Below are 17,394 nucleotides of genomic sequence, written 5' to 3' on the forward strand. Positions count from 1 at the left end.
TCAGGGCTTCCAGGACATAGGGAGAGGTTTGGTATCTGTGTCAAGGAAAGCCACTGAGGGTTTTAAACGAGGATTGTAATTAAATTTCATATTTATTTTTATATTTTCATTTACGTCTTAAAAAGAGCCTCTGCCTATTGGGACCTTCTGTGGAGAGTAAGTTTCTAGCTGACCAGTCATTTCCCATTCAGGGCCTCCATTTCTCTATCTACAAAGGAGGGACTGGGAGGCAACGGGGTCCCAAGGAGTCAGAGAGAACGATGGTGCCCCCTCGCAAACGCAGAGCACGTTACATATCTCGGTAAAGCATTTCCACGTCCCCGATACTGTTTTCTCATTATATTCTCGGGGCTAAATTGAAGAACCCATGATCTGCCCCCTAAGATGATTCATCGCAGCCGGAGCGAAGAAGCAGTCTCCCTGAGAATCAGAGACGCGTGACCCCTTCTGCATAAGGCAGCCAATCGCGAGGAGGAAAGCGGCCAGGGGGCGGCACCCCACGCCGGTCCGGCCCGCGTCATTGGCTGGCGGCGGCGTCGCTCTGCCGTGGTGCCACGTGACAGTCGCGGCCCGGGAGTTCGCACTTGAGTCGCCTTCCGCACCTCTTGGCGGTTGCCTGCTAGCCGCTCCCCTCAGTCCCGCCCGGCAGCGCTCCGCCTCCTCCAGGGGCCGAGTAATGGGCGGGCAAGGGGACGGGCCGGTTAAAGGGAGGCCGACCCAGGAGTGGGTACCTCTGCCAGCGCCGTCTTATCCCCTCGGTCTGGCCACGGCGGAGGACGCGCTTCGGTACCTCGTGGCACGGGACGGCCCAGACCCGAGAGGTGAGGAGAAGGGACGGGACTCGAGACGCGGGAAGAGAGCGGGCGGGCCCCCGCGCGGTCAGCGGGCCCCTCTTGGGGTCGTCCTGGCTTGTGTCCCAGGCGTGTTGAGAGGAAGCCCGCACCAACTGCCGCCACAGGGGTCGTGGCCGGGCCCTGAGAGGTGGGCGTGCGTCGGGTTTATTGTGTGGTCTGCAGGGGCGGAGGCAGGGCGGGGTCAAAGCGGCACTCCCGCACCCTGGGGATCCAGACCCCACTCCTGGCGCTGAGAGCGGCTGACCGCCACCTTACGCATCACGCCGCGGGCCCCCGCACCTCGCAGATAACGGTGCTGCTCTTCCGTCTGAGTCCATGTCGCTCCGTAGTCGCGCCTCGTCAACTCTGTGATATCTGGGAGCAGGACCTAGGAGATCAGAGCCGCCACCACCACCTTAGACAGTTTGGGAAGCTGAGGCTTGTGCAGGTGAGAGGACTTGATTACCTTGGTTTTAAGAACCACACACTTGTTTAATCAGGACCTGTGCTTCGAGACTCATAGACTAAGTTGAAGTTCTTTAGCTGGATAGGTGGGGACACTGAAAGGAGACAGAGAGGACCAGAGCCTTGCCAGAAATTACACAGCAAGTCATTTGCAAATTTAGGACTTACACTCAGCTCTTCCAGATTCATAGAGTATCAGACAGGGCTCCTTCATTGCTCACATTGGGGACCGCAGGGAGTTAGAAGCATTCAGGACTTAAAAAAATCCTTTCTGGCACCCATTCTAATACCTTTTTCCCTCCTTGTCCCTACGGCTCTTTATGTGAAATATGGAACTAATATGATATCCAGTATTGGGTTAAGCCGAAGTTCCTGTCTTGGAAAGTTGAGTCAGTAAGAAATGGAGAGCCAAACGTGCTGGAAAAAAATAAACCTATTTTTTTCCTTCAGTAATTTCAAGGGACAGAGACTAGTAGCTGTGATTTATTGAGCAAGTGCTATGTGCTAGGTACCGTGCTAGGTCCTTTACATGCGTAAGTTTTAATATAACACTGCAAGTTAGGGAATGTTATCCCTATTTTACAGGTGAGAAATTAATGCTGAGTAAAATGAAGTTTTTCACCCAGTGCCATGCAACTGCTGAACAGTGTAGCTGAGATCTGAATGGAGATCTTTCTGACTCCATATGTACCTAGTAATTCTCCAAATATGTCCTTCAGCCCACTGGCTTGGAATCATCCAAGGTGCAGTCTTACATCTCATTCCTGGATTTGCCTGAGAATCTGCATTTTAACAGATCTCCATGTTGGATATCATTGTACTGTAATTTGCTGCCTCCTGGGGGAAGGTCTGGAGATGACTTCTTCAGGGCCTTGGCGAGATCTAGATTAGATTCATCAGGGGTCATTGCTGTCCCTTTTAATGAGCATAAATCCCCCCTCCCCCCAGGCAGATGCTTTCCAAACTCTAATTTCTTGACACAAACTTGGTTACCATAAAGCAGGGTGAGGGGGAGGAGTAACTGTTTTCTTTACCACATAACTTTTAAACTATTATTCATCCATTGGCTCAATAAAATATTTGTTAAGCACTTACTAGGCGCTATACCTGGTTCAAGGCTCTGGGGATACAGCTGTCAACCAAACAGCAAGTCACTGCTCTTGTGGGAAGTTCAGACAATTAACACAAGGAAGAAAAGTCTAGTCTGAGATGGTGAGAAGGGCCATGGAGAAAAAAAAAAGCAAAGTAAAGGGCATAGGAGTTCAAGACAGGAAAGGGCCCACGAGGGAAGCATGGCTGTGGCAGTAGTGCTATTTTATGTGTTTTTTCTAGGAAGAAATTGATTAGGGCAGCATTTGAGCAAAAATTTAAAAGAAGTGAGAGCGAGAACTATGAACATAGCTGGGGAGTAGCTTTTCCAGTAGGAAAAAGTAAATGGAGCCAGAGACTGCTTGGCTTGTTTGACTTTTGTCTGGGGCGCTAATTATTCTAACCAAAATGTAGCTTCAGAGGGAAATTCGACATCATTGCTCTTAATAGAAAAAGAAAATGTTACCAATGCATGTGTAATATGAAAGATAAAAGTAATTTCATTCTTAATCCTTTTATCAAACCTACTTCAAGTAGTTTGTTACCTTTACTTATTAAAATTAATAATAGACTCATAAATGAGTTTAGTGCTTGGTCACAAAATTATTGCTTTGAACTAGCTCCTTAGACCTCCTAGCAAGGAAACAAAGTTGGGGGCCGTGTGGTATTTTAGAAAGAGAGTTAAACTTGAAAATCGGAAGATGAGAATTGAGAATCTGGTCCTACCAGTTGGGCAAGTGATTAAACTCTGATTTTTCTCACACTGGTAAATAGGAATTCATAATCTGTTCACAGATTTATTCAGGAGGCAAGTGAGAGATGTAGAGGAAATCTTTTTGAACACAGTGAATTACTGTGCAAGGAACTATTTTACTATGGTTTTACATTAAGCTATTTTCTTAGTATTTTATTATTTTGTCTTATATTGGGCTTTATATGAGAAACAATATGTCATAGTGCTTATGCTACTGATATAAGCTTTATAGTGGTTCTTTTTTGCTTCACAGATAGAAAATGGGGTGGGGGGAGGTAGGGTATAGCTCAGTGGTAAAATGAATGCTTAGTATGCGCGAGGTCCTGGGTTCAGTCACCAGTACCTCCATTAAAAACAAACCAAATTTACCCCCCTAGAAAAACTCCTCCAAAACAGACATAAATGGATATTGTTAATCATTTGTGATAACTGGAAAACAAGGAATTTTTTTTGGCCTTCATAATATTTACTTGAAATTTCACCTGTTTGTTCATTTCAATAAACATAGGTGTATAACTGTACATACAAGTGGGAGGCATTGTGTTAGGTGCTGGGTTATGTAGAAATGAGGATGACTTGGTGTCAGCCCTGAAATGATACTCTTGTTTGAGAGACATGTAAACTTAAAATAGTTATATGTCATATGTTGGGGAAGCATAGCCTAAAAGAATTTCAGCCCCTTTCTCCTATGGCATTTGAGGTGAGCCTTAAAAGATTAGAAAAAGGACCAAGATAGATGGAGACAGAAGGGAAGACATTCCATACTAAAGGAATGACATGAGCAAAGGCTTTGAAGAGCAAACGATGCTTAATATTTTTATGGACCCGTGATTGGAACAGTGGTGCATGGAATGAAAAAAAGAAAGGCAGTTTCAGTCTCATTGGTTCATAGAAGAAGACTATTCTGAAGGTATTCGACTATATTCAGTAGGAGGTGGGGAGCCAGTGCAGATTTTTGAAGACTGTATCCAAATGATTTGTTCTCATGTTAATGAATGCTCCTTTTGAAGAAGAGGCAGCAAGGGATAGTGGTTAAAAATGTTGGTTCAGTTAAGTTGTTTAAGGCTGAAGTGTGTCTGCAGCTTCAAATAGTTCAGGGGAAAAAACCCCAAGCAAACCAACCTGTGTGTATGGAGAGTGCAGATGTAGCAGAATATTCACAGCTGTGACTATACTGGTGTTCCATGTATCATTCTTTGAACTTTTCTGAAGATTTGAAAAGTTTCAAACTAAGCAGTCCAGAGACAGAAGGTAGGTTTGAATCAGACAGTCTTAGATTCTTGTCATGGTTCCACTGCTTACAAGCCATGTGAGTACTGGAAAATTATTTCCAAACTACACAGTCCCCGCCTATTCTAGCCTAGTTTAACAGAGATTTTTCCCTTTAAGAGAAGACAGACTTTTTTGGTAGGTGACTTGTTCACATTAATATCAGGTAAATGTTAAGACTTCAGAAGTTTTCCATAAACCTTAGATCTAGGTTATTTTATTTAGTATTTTCTGTGATTCCATTTTATCTCCTTTGTTTATTATCCACAACTCTTTGTTAGGGTTTATAGTATACATTAGGGTTTATAGTATACATCTTTAACTGTCACAGTTTACCTTCAAGTGACATTATACTATTTCATATATAGTGTAAGAACCTTGGAATAGTATACTTTGCTTCCTCCCCTCCTGGTTTTGTGTACATTAGAATTATATATAATAGAACATTGGCCATTTTAAGTGTACGATTCAGTAGCATTAAGTACATTCACAATGTTGTGTAACCATTACTACTATCTATTTCCAAAACTTGAAACAGAAACTCTGTAAACAGTAAGCAGTAATTCTGCATTCCTCAAGTCCCTGGTAACCTCAGTCTACTTTCTGTCTCTATGAGTTTGCCTATTCTACATGTTTAATGTAAGTGGAATCATGTAATATTTCTTGTTTTGTGTCTGGCTTCTTTCACTCAGCATAATGGTTTCAGAGTTCATCCATGTTGTAGATGAAAAATACCGGAATGTCATTTCTTTTAAGTGGCTAAGTAGTATTTCATTCGTGGGCTTAGACTGTATTTTTTTTTTCCTATTCATCTGTTGATGGATACTTAGGTTGTTTTCACCTTTTGACTATTGTGAATAATACTGTTATGAACATAATGTACAAGTATTTGCTTGATCCCTGTTCTCAATTTGGATATATACTTAGGAGTGGAATTGCTGGGTCGTATAGTAATTCTTTTTAACTATTTGAGGAACTATCAAACTGTTTTCCACACTGTTTGTACCATTTTACATTCCCAATGCAATATATCTTTCAAAGAGACAAAAATTAAAATTTAAAAGTGAGCGTGAATTCTTTTTTGAAATTTTTTTTTGTTGAAATTACTTTTAAAAGTAAAAACCAATCTATCCATCAACGGAAGACTTACTAAGTGCCTCCTGTGTGCCCAGTTCTATGTTGAGAGGGTACACAAAAAGTATACAACTCCTTAGATAATTTTTAATCTAGTTGGGAAGATAAAGCATATATTCAACAAACACTTATTGAACATCTAAACAATGGAATTCAGAGAAAAATGAGATACTACTTATGTGCTGATGACCTGTATACTCCTCCCCTCCCTGTTTATTTTTTTCAATTTTGGCTTCTCTCCTGTGCTTGACACCGCCATTTCTAATTGCTTACTGAACGTCCTTATTTGGACATCTAAAAATCTCAGACCTATGAAATCTTAAGTCAAACTTTTTGTTGCCTCCTATTTTTCCATTTCCTCCTCCATAATCCCATACACTATCCTTTTGTGTGGTCCACTTCAGAATTCATCTTAGATTTATCCATCTCCTTTAAGAACCATCAAGAGCTGCACCAGTGAAATGTCAAACCTGCATTTCTGCGTCGTCGTGGAGTTTATGCCTTTGCCAGCCATAGCTTACAGGATGGAGTCCAGCTTCTTGGGATTACATAAGAAACTGATATTTCACTCCAGTCTTACCTCCTGCAGGTTCACCCCAGGAATCTGGCATTCTAGTTGACTTTTTCCTGAGTGCTTTAATCGTATCATTCTAATTTTTCAGTCTTTCCCTCCAACCCCATAACTATTGCTGTTTGTGTTTTCTTCTTCCTCATCCATTTTCCAAGTCCTCCCTCATTCTTTCATCTCTGACCTAGACTTCAGAGCCGAGGTGAGATATGTTCTTCCCTTGAAGCTTTTCAAAACTATTCCTTCAAATAATGCTGTACTACTTCATATCTAGTATAAGACCTTACAGTTCCTAATTGCCCCCCTATTCTTTGGTCTATTGGTTTTATACATTTTATTTTGTGTAACAAAATGCATTCTTGTTTTCCCTTTAGACAGTTATCTTTTAGAGCAATCGAAAATTTTTTAAATTAAAAAATGGATTTTATTTTATTTCCGTTTCTTTGATTTTATTTTTTTATTGTTGTGTATCATGTAGACCTCAGTTTTTGTCTAGTATATGTATATACAGTTATGCTAGTCTGCTGGCAGTAAGTTCTCTTAGTGTTTATTTGTCTGAGAAAGTTTTTATTTCTCCTTCATCTTTTAAAAGATATTTTCTCTGGGTATAGAATTCTGGGTTCACAGTTATATTTCTGTGGTAAAGATATCATTCCATCTTCTGGCTTGTATGCTTTCCAGTAAGAAGTTGGCTATAATTCTTACCTTTGTTCCTGTGTATGTAATGTGTGTTTTTTCCTTTGGCTGTCTTCAGGATTTATCTTTATCTTCTGTTTTCAGCATTTTGAATATGATATGTGTAGGTGTGGGTGTTGTGTTGTTTTGTTTTGTATTTGTCCTTCTTGGTATCCTCTGAGATTCTTGAATCTATAGTTTGGTGTCTGTCATTAATGTTGAAAAATTCTTAACAATTATGTCTTCAAAAATTTCTTCTACCCATTGTCTGTCTCCTCTTTTTGGGATTCTAATTATGCATAAGCTAGGTTATTTAATGCATCTTGATGTTCTCTTTTTCCTTCCCAGTTAGTCACCAAATAGGGCAGCGTCTGAATTTTGTTAGTTTTTTCTTATGCCTCTTTTGCATATCTTAGGTTTGGGAAAGTCTTTTGACCCAGAAATTAGTAAGAACTATTCCAAAATAGAAGGTCATAAGGAATGCACTCAAACTAGTTTGGCCTGCAAGTAGGAAGTGAGAAGAGAGTTATAGACCAGTTGCATTGAGGAGTGAAGAGCTGCTGTGTGTATCCTCCAATCTGACGGACTTGCTCAGGGTAAGTGGTTATCTAAATATTCTTTTCTTCCTTAACTGCTTCACAAGACCATCAAACTAACTATTATTTTACTCTTATTCAGCGGGATAACCAACTATAGCCCCTTCATCCTAAACAAAATTAATGTGGATTACTTTTACAAATATTTTGTTCTTAAACGGGTCATGGGTCCTGGATTATGGCATCTTGATAGTATTAGGCTTATAGAACTTCATGAGGGCCTTTTTTTTCCCTGTCAATTCTGAAACAGGAGACTTCCTGAGTCCTTTATCCAATATATTTTATCTCTCACTGGCTACAGTCATAAATTTGTTTATTCATTTATTCTTTCCTTTGTTCAAACATTTTATAAACCTACTATCTCAGAGTTACTGTATGCTGATGACAATTACAGTGATGAACAAGATGTCCTTTCCTCCAGGAGCTGGAGAAATTCTTCCTTAACTAATACACAAGTGTGGTTAGTACTGTAATGGAGGTGTGAAGTGCTATGGGACACAGATTCATTTGTGCTGCGGGAACTTGGTCAGTGCTTTGTAGGAGAGACAGTGTTTTCACTGGGTTTTAAAAATGACTAGGATCTTGATAGGCAGAGAGGTGGATGGTCATTCTAAGCTAAGCAAACAGCTAACAGAAAGGCAATAATTTGTTCAAGTATTGGGCAGACTGTTCCTTTGAAGGCCTGTTTCTTTTTCCTTCTCTTTTACTCTCATTACAAGACTTACTTTTGTTGTTGTCCTAGTCTCTTGTTATTTCCTAAAACTTTTATCTTTTCTGTCACTCATATTTTCTTTCTATTTTCAACAATTAGTAAATTATTTAAAAAGGGACCCCCCCCCCAAATCTTCCTTGTTTCAGGGACTTACAGGTAAAGTAGGTATCAAGGTTTGAGACTAGATCCTGTTTTGCAGTATTCCTGGGAGTGAAAAACCTGAAAAGAAGACAGTTAATAGCTTATAGAAAGGAGGAGACAGGCTACCCTAATACTGTTTCTGGAGGGAAAAACTGCAGGGGGAGCCAGGCAGAGATGGAGAAGAATCTTGATGGTTTATGCTTTTGGGAAGTCCTGTACCCAGTGAATTACTTACTTTGACTTGGTTGTGTATGGTCCAGTTCTTTTTTCCTCGATCAGGACAAATGAGGCTCACCTAAGGAAAGTAAACATAAGATACCTACTCCAAAACTGAACTCCTCTTAACTGTCATGAATGACAAGTAGAACTGTTAAAATGTGTGAGCTTAATCGGTTAACCCTGTTATTTTCTCTGGGGTAGGAAGCTGAAGCATCTATCTCCAGAAATGTCTTCAGAAAGTAAAGAGCAAGATGACCTTTCATTCAAGGACTCCCTTGAAGGAGACGACCAGTACAGTCCTCCATCTAGGATCCATCTGGAGCATGAAAAGGAATCAAGTACTGTCTTCAAGGAAGAGGCCAATGATCAATGTATACCTTATCCTAGGATCCATTTGGAGCCTCAAGAGAAACCAAATACTAACTTCAAGCAGTTTGTCATGAAAAAACTACAAAAAAGTTGCCAGTGCAGTCCAACCAAAGCCAAAAATATGATTTTTGATTTTCTTCCTGTTCTGCGGTGGCTCCCAAAATACCAGCTGAAGAAAAACATTTTAGGAGATGTGATGTCTGGCTTGATTGTGGGCATCTTATTAGTGCCCCAATCCATTGCTTATTCTCTCTTGGCTGGCCAAGAACCTGTCTACGGTCTATACACATCTTTTTTTGCCAGCATCATTTATTTCCTGTTTGGTACCTCCCGTCACATCTCTGTGGGCATTTTTGGAGTACTGTGCCTTATGATTGGTGAAGTAGTTGACCGAGAACTACAAAAAGCCGGCTATGACACTGCCCATATTCCTCCTTCTTCAGGAATGGTTTCAAATGATAGCACATTATTAAACCAGGAATCAGACAGGATATGTGACAGAAGTTGCTATGCAATTACAGTTGGCAGCACTGTAACATTTATGGCTGGAGTTTATCAGGTAAGAAACAATGGAGTAAGTGGTTGTCTCTGGCTTAAGAAATCACTATACATGAAATCTCAGATCTGTGAGGGACCTTAGAGATCATAATAGTTAGAGCTATCATTTATTGAATGCTCAGGATATATGAGAGGTAGAGCCAAAATTTAAACCCTGGTTTGACTCCACAGGTAAGACAAGACTGCTTCTATTTTCTCGACCCTAGCCTGCCTCTTAACCAGTGAATCTCGGTCAGCCAGATTTTAATAATTTGATTATAAACATTTAAACCAGAAAGGGGCCTCAGACCACATAGTACAACTTCTTAATTTTATATGTCAAGAATTGTTGGGTTTGCCTGAAACTATGTGTGGTTGATTATTGGTAGAGTCAGCATTAACAAGCAGGAGGGTAATGATGAGGGTGGGGAGAGGAGGAATGCAAGAGTTTTTCAAACTATAGGCAACCCCCTCACCTTTTAGAATTACTGCTCTAGTGGGTGACTCTCACTAAAGGTAGTAGTTTTCTTGGACTGTTGGGGACCACTATTTCATACTATAAGTCAGGAGAAAGGATTAGAATGAAATTCTTCTTGGGCCCCCCATAGACTCCACTAATCTGCCATTATCATCAAGCTTCTGCCTTTTGGCATCCAGGAGTCATTGCCAGCATTAAATCTCTTCTCTGTTACAGACATTTGGAACCAATATGGGAAGGGGAAGAGTAGCTCACTCCATTTGGTGTTTGGATGAGGAGGAGAGGGAGAAGAGGCTGGAGTGTGGAAGAGCTGTGCTCCTCAAAGTTCATTTTTGCTTTTTTGTTAGTATGCCTGGCCAAGAATGAGGAAGGGTGCAATGGAATTCTGAGGAATTATTGGGAAGAGGAAAAGATAAAGAAATAAAATGTATCTTTGAGGATGCAGAATTAACATGGGAAGCAATATGGCATAACATTGGATAAGAGTAGTTTCTCAATTTGAGGTTAAAGAGAGTTCTATAATAATTTTTTTAAATTAAAAAATTTTTTTTCTTTTTTTGTTAAAGTAATCAACTTACAATGTTAGTTTCAGGTGTACAGCAAAGCAATTTAGTTATTCTATAATAATTTAAAAAGTGTGATTCTATTTTGATGTGAATTTAATTTTTTGTTTTATCAGTTAAAATTTAATTTTTGTCATTCACAGAAATGACTTGTAATTTAAATAAAATATAAGGTTTTTTAATAAGGAGAATTTTTCCAATTTAAGTTTTTATGAGTTCTCATGGATTCCTGAGAATTTTTTTCAAAGTGGTCTGAACCTTATTCAAGTTTAAGAAACATTGTACAAGAAGGTAGGAATCCTAAGTTCTTGTGTTGTCTCAGCCTAGTGAGTAATAGTGTGACCCTGGGCAAGTTGCTTAGCCTTCTAAGTGTCAGTAAAATGAGCCCTCTCCTTGTAAAATGAGAGGATTGATATATGATTGTGTTTTTTCTAGCTCTGACATCCTGTGATGCTCTGATGGTATGTCTCCACACAAATGCTGAGGGAATACAGGATTTAGAGGCTTTTTTCCATTTATATTTAACACATGTATATCCTTTCTTTCAGGTAGTGATGGGCTTCTTTCAAGTGGGCTTTGTTTCAGTCTACCTCTCAGACGCCTTGCTGAGTGGATTTGTCACTGGTGCCTCCTTCACTATTCTTACATCTCAGGCCAAGTACCTCCTTGGGCTCAGCCTTCCTCGGAGTAATGGCGTGGGCTCACTCATCACTACTTGGATACATATCTTCAAAAACATCCATAAGACTAATCTCTGTGATCTTATCACCAGCCTTTTGTGCCTTTTGGTTCTTGTGCCAACCAAAGAACTCAACGAGCATTTCAAGTCCAAGCTCAAGGCACCGATTCCTACAGAACTCATTGTCGTTGTGGCGGCCACATTAGCCTCTCATTTTGGAAAACTAAATGAGAAATACAGCACCAGTATTGCTGGACATATTCCCACTGGGTTTCTGCCACCCAAAGCACCGGACTGGAACTTAATTCCTAATGTAGCTGTGGATGCAATAGCTATTTCTATTATTGGTTTTGCTATCACTGTATCACTTTCTGAGATGTTTGCTAAGAAACACGGCTACGCAGTCAAAGCTAATCAGGAAATGTATGCCATTGGCTTTTGCAATATCATCCCTTCCTTCTTCCACTGCTTTACTACTAGCGCGGCTCTTGCAAAGACATTGGTTAAAGAATCCACAGGCTGCCAAACTCAGATCTCTGGTGTGGTGACAGCTCTGGTTCTTTTGTTGGTCCTCTTGGTAATAGCTCCATTATTCTATTCCCTTCAGAAGAGTGTCCTTGGTGTGATCACGATTGTAAATCTCCGAGGAGCCCTATGTAAATTTAAGGATCTGCCCAAGATGTGGAAGGTTAGCAGAATGGATACAGTTATCTGGTTTGTTACTATGCTGTCCTCTGCACTGATAAGTACTGAAATAGGCCTGCTTGTCGGGGTTTGTTTTTCTATGTTTTGTGTCATCCTCCGCACTCAGAAGCCAAAGAGTTCATTGCTTGGCTTGGTGAAAGAGTCCGAAATCTTTGAATCCACGTCTGCCTACAAGAACCTTTGGACTAAGCCGGGCATCAAGATTTTCCGCTTTGTAGCCCCTCTCTACTACATAAACAAAGAATATTTTAAATCTGCTTTATACAAAAGAACTCTCAACCCAGTCTTAGTGGAGGCAGCTCAGAAGAAGGCAGCAAAGAAAAAGATCAGAAAGGAAATAGCAACTCTCAGTAGAATCCAGGATGAAGTTTCAGTGCAGCTTTCCCACGACCCCTTAGAGTTCCACACCGTGGTGATTGACTGCAGTGCAGTGCAGTTTCTGGACACTGCAGGGATCAACACACTGAAAGAGGTGCGCAGAGACTTCAGAGCTGTTGGCATTCAGGTTCTGCTGGCTCAGTGCAATCCCTCCGTGAGGGATTCCCTGGCCCGGGGAGAGTATTGCAAACAGGAAGAAGAAAACCTTCTCTTTTATAGTGTATATGAAGCAGTGACTTTTGCCGAAGAATCTCAGAATCAGAAAGGAACATATATTCCCAATGGTCTGAATTTTTCCACTGATTGATTGAGAAAGTAGGTGGAAGGATGAATACTGTCTAGCCAACAGGCTAAAATTTCAGGTGTGTAACATAGCATCTGGCTTTTAATTGGAAAGCACCATTCCTCTCAGGCACAGTCTTAACAGGAGTCTGATGGCTGAGCAGGTTTGTGAAATCCCACCAGCCAGCCCCACATTGTACAGAACACTTTTAGTAATACATTTGATGTTTTAGTCATGTCTTTTTGTTTAGGGTAAGTAGGTAAGAAAAGAGCTCTTTATAATCAGCAAAAATAATGAGAATCCTCCCTGTCTTCTGTGGTCCCTATCTGTCCCTGTTTCTGAGCATTTCTCTACCATTAAGCTCTGTTTTAGCTTTGTCATTTACTATGTTTCCCATAGAATCTGTCCTAACTGATAACCAGTGTCAGGTTTGCCAGATAAAAGGCAGAAAGCTGAGCCAGCAGTTTTATATAGCGTTTTAAATGAGCCTGAGGCAAACTGTTAGGGACAGATTGCAAAAAGGAATGATTGACAGTTTCCCTTAAGAATTTGTTTATTTAGCAGTGATTTTTTTTTTCCCCTTCCCATGGCATTTTAGCAAGGGTCGGCTGGGGACTGACAGTCTTTCTCATATTTGAGAAGCCACTGTTCATTACTCTACAAGGAAAATGTAACCAGTAGAAAAGAGTGCACAGAAGTGATAAAGTACTTCCAAAAGAACATCAGTAATTAATTTATAGATGTTTTGGTGAAAACAAAGCTAATGCTTACTGCCATGTACCCTTTTGATGTACAATAAATATTGATGACAGTGACAGCTTTCAACTCTTTGGGCCACCTAAAACTATTATGCAAGAGGATTTGGAAGCATTACATTCATACAACCCCACTTCTGCAGGTGTATTATTTATGAGAGCTGGTCACAGGTTGTGGCACAGGAATAGTTCCTTTTGAAAAACATGTCCTACACTGAAAGCTTATAGTTCTGTATCTGGACCTTAATGGGTGAGGGAAAAAAAGTAAGTTTTCCAAAGTTAGGACTAAGAGACTAATTTATGTGAGATTGAAACATTTAGCCACACCATTTAAAACAAAATAAAAATTGCAAAAGTGCTGAATCATTTTTTAAACCTACTCCTACTTTCTAAACATTTTAAATATTTATGAGAAGCAAATCTTACATCTATTGGAATGGGATGCTTTTAGGCATACTTAGCTTTCTTGTTGGCTCCATAAACTGTCAAGTGTTGATTTTCTTTTGGTAGAAATCTGCCCATCAGTTTACATGGAAAATGCCTTTCCATTATTAAAACAAAGCTGTTCCTTGGGAGCTGCATTTCTATCTTTGAGGTCATTACATGATTAAATGTAATAGTGTCCTGAATTTTGACATCCTTTTAGGACTTAAGTCTAGAGTCTCAGAAATGTTAACTACTGTTTGTATTTGTGTGGTTTTTGTTTATTTTTAGCCAATATTTGCATTTTCTATCTAGTCTTATGAATAGCAATGGTAAAATTACTGTGTCTTTGTCTGTCATTTGTTTTTACTCTCTCTTGTCTTTCCCCCAGGCCAGGTCTGAATCCATACCATTATAGATATCTAATGCCATTGATGGAGTATTGAGTACATGTTCACGATGACTAATTTAGAAAAAACAAGTGCAGCAAAAAAAAAAAAAAAAAGTCAGTCCAAAGAATTTGGAAAATCTCTTTGAAGAACAAAGTAACAGGATTTGATCTTTACCTGACATTTCTGTCCATATGTGGGTATAAATAGTTCTGGAACTTTATACAGTTAGCAAATTCTTGAATCGTATTCTGGTTTATTCTTCTCCCACCTATACAAACAAACAAACAAACAAATAAGAGATTCTGCTTTTAGAAGCCATTTATAAAAACATTTAAGGTATCACTATAATTTATATCTCACCTTCTCTGCTTGGATTGAGGTCTACCAGCACTTACACATTGTTCAGCTTTTTTGACTGCTAATTTTTTAAAGGAGTCAAACCTGAAACCAAAGCCCAATTCACAAACAAAACTAATGTTTTCATTTGCTTTCTTACTCAAGGACTTGGATTTTAGTCATTAAATGATACTTTACACGCTTGACTGATAGGGAAATATCCTGCTTACTCTAAACTGTAGAGTCTAAATGAAGCATATTCTCATTGCTTATTGACAGATGTACAAAATTCTGAATATATTAAAATGCCCATTTAATTGAAATGTAGTGTGTATACTATTGATGGTTAAAACTCTTACAACCAGAGGGATGGAGTTTGCCAGTGCACAGAGAGATTAAGGGTAATATTCAAGAGACAGGTGAATGGAATAGACCATTGAAAAGACTATCTCTGGCCAACCGAGGGAGGAAAGGGACTCAGTTGAATAGGATCCAATTCTTGGTTAGCCCCACACAACAATAAGGAGATCAGGAGTAAGAGCCACACTTCTGCCGCACCTTAGTTTGAGAGCAAGGTCAGACTGGATTGTTCCTAGAAGGGGAGGAGCACCTGGTAGCTAAGGTTGGGGTAAGAGCCCTGGTTGACGTACTCTAGAGCACTAGATTGAGTGCCTGTAGCCTCTGATGGTGGTAAAACTGACAGGTGTCTAGTTGACTTTTTTTTTTTAAGAAGAAGCAAAGGAAAACAAGGTTTGGATAGTCTGACTTAACTTTTAAACGATAGTAGACATTGAAGCCAAAATTTGTTGGTAAATCTACAGTATGGTAAATGGTGATCTTTAAATATGTGTCATTGGTGTTAGATGAGTTCATTAGACTCTTTTAATGTTGATGACCACATTTTAACAAGAATAGTAGTTATCTGCAGAGGTATTCTGTTAGTAATTTGTCATTTAAGAATATATTGGGTGTTAGCCATGATCTTAATGTAAAAGTGAGAAAAGGTCTATAATGAATTTCTTGGGAAGTTAATTTGAGCCTAGAAGTTACAATGATAAATGGTAAATTCAAGCTCTGTGATGCTTATTAATGTTCTTAATGGATTATTTTCTGCTATCTATTGCTATAGGTGAGCCATAGCATCAAGGTAGACAATAACTCTTAACACTTCTTAAGGATCTATGCAGGAGTCTAGGGCCAGGTGCCGGGACAGTAGTACTAAATCCGGTAGGTGGGCTCTGTGGTAACTCTACTAGGTAATACACAGGGGCACTTGGCTAAAGCTCAGCCTGGGCTGAGGGCTGAGTGGGAGGCAGACAACTGATGCAAACAAGGAGGTGTTGATGCCCTGGTCTATTCAAGGAATGATTGCACAGTGATATTACTTTGCTTAATTTTTCTGTTCTTTATCTTTAATGTCTTTTTTTTTCATATTTTATCTATTTTAGTGGTGCCTTATTTGAAATGGCTTTAAAAACTGCAAAAAGAAAAAAATTGGATCTAGAAAGCTTTTATATTGTGAACTGATTAGGCTTTTATATATATATATATATATATAAATAAAGATTTTAGATAATCATGAATGGAATCATTCATTGGAGTGCTAATAACACTCAAGTAGGCCAAAATAATATAACAGCTAGTCTGTTATAGCCTATTATTAAAGTAAAATACTATTGCAATACTGTAAGTATACAATTTTAGGGTTTTTTTTTTTTTAATGTTAGTAACTTTAGAAATGGAGAATTTAGATGTGGGAGTGGGGGAGATTTATTTTTATAAGGTAATTTTTTTCCCTAACTATATTTTTAAAAGGTGTTTTCACCTGGAATTTTAAAGTAAACATGTTAAATACAGTTGGGGAAGTTAAATAAGCATTATACCAAGTAGTGGATTTTTGTGTATTTTATTTTTCTCTTAGTGATGTAAAGCTAACTAGGAGACCTTGAATTAAAAGTAGGAGATAAACTGAATTAAGAAAACTGGAACAATGAAGGACACTACGTGCTTTTACTGGATATACCATGTTTGTAAATCTACACTGGAACCTTATATAACCTTTCTTGGACTTCAATTATGGCTCTGAAATCAGCCATATAATTATAATGCTTACTGTAAAATATCAATGGCAGGATTTTCTAACTGAAGGTTTTTTTACTTGGCAAACAGACAGGCAGCCTTAGCCAGAAAGGATTTTTAACTGCAGTTCTAAGAAACTTTAAGGAGGTTCTCCTTCCCCGCTGCCATTGTCCATCCTCAAAGTAATGTTCCATGGAATGAAACTGCTCTTGCTTTTCAATTCAAATCAGTTGGGAAATTAGTTTGAGTTCTTGGTGCTGCCATGATTTCTCAAAAATTAGTGTGAACAAACCAATCTATATAAAACACTAACATTTTTAATCTCCTTTGCAATTTTATATGCAAATCAAGACAAATTCAGGGTGGTAGTTGAATGAACTTAAATTCTCATTCTTGTCCGTTAACTAAAAAAGTATACTGCCCTTTTTTCCCCATTAGTCAAGGCTAATGATTTAGGAATATGTTTTATACCACATATATCTTTTTTAATTAAAGCAAGTGCCTTGATGTTATTCCATATAAATCATGCCTAAGCCTCTATGGGATGAGGATGAGTTATTGATGGATTAAAGCCTATTGCGGGAGAGAGGGAGTTGATTAATAGCAGATCCTTTTCTTCTGTAGGGATATGTTTGTGATGTTTATTATATAAGGTCTTATATGTGTTGAGGTCTAGAGGTGTCATGTCATTTTTCTGCCAATAAATTGCTATTCTAATAAAATAATACTGTGTCTAAATTATTTAAGTTCATGGAGGGGAGGTTCTAACTAAAATATATATTTAGATGACCTAACACCAGTGAGCTTTAAAATACCACGTCTTTACATTTGGAGGGTGAGTTAGTCATCAATTTATATACACACACACACAATTATAAATATGTGTGTGTGTGTGCGTATATATATATATAAATAAGATGGAAGGCTCTCTCCTTACAGAAAGCCATAAAGTATAAAGAGAC

The 17,394-nt window shown here is 39.0% G+C and overlaps 1 protein-coding gene across 4 annotated transcripts; it reads left to right on the forward strand.

Annotated features, from left to right (window-relative positions):
• Positions 1–545: 545 nt before the first annotated feature.
• SLC26A2 (solute carrier family 26 member 2) lies at positions 546–17,157 on the forward strand. 4 transcript variants are annotated; one of them, XM_045517500.2, is made up of 5 exons: positions 546–821; positions 1,141–1,281; positions 7,204–7,383; positions 8,657–9,383; positions 10,951–17,157. In XM_045517500.2, exons 4-5 carry the CDS (start codon positions 8,682–8,684, stop codon positions 12,469–12,471), a joined length of 2,223 nt encoding a protein of 740 aa, XP_045373456.1. In that variant the 5' UTR covers positions 546–821; positions 1,141–1,281; positions 7,204–7,383; positions 8,657–8,681; the 3' UTR covers positions 12,472–17,157. The 4 variants fall into 4 exon arrangements, with proteins under 4 accessions (XP_045373456.1, XP_045373457.1, XP_045373455.1 ...); XM_045517501.2 differs by lacking the exon at positions 7,204–7,383; XM_045517499.2 differs by lacking the exon at positions 1,141–1,281.
• The last annotated feature ends 237 nt before the right edge of the window (positions 17,158–17,394 follow it).

The sequence above is a fragment of the Camelus bactrianus genome, chromosome 3, assembly GCF_048773025.1.
Source record: "Camelus bactrianus isolate YW-2024 breed Bactrian camel chromosome 3, ASM4877302v1, whole genome shotgun sequence".
NCBI classification, from domain to species: domain Eukaryota; kingdom Metazoa; phylum Chordata; class Mammalia; order Artiodactyla; family Camelidae; genus Camelus; species Camelus bactrianus.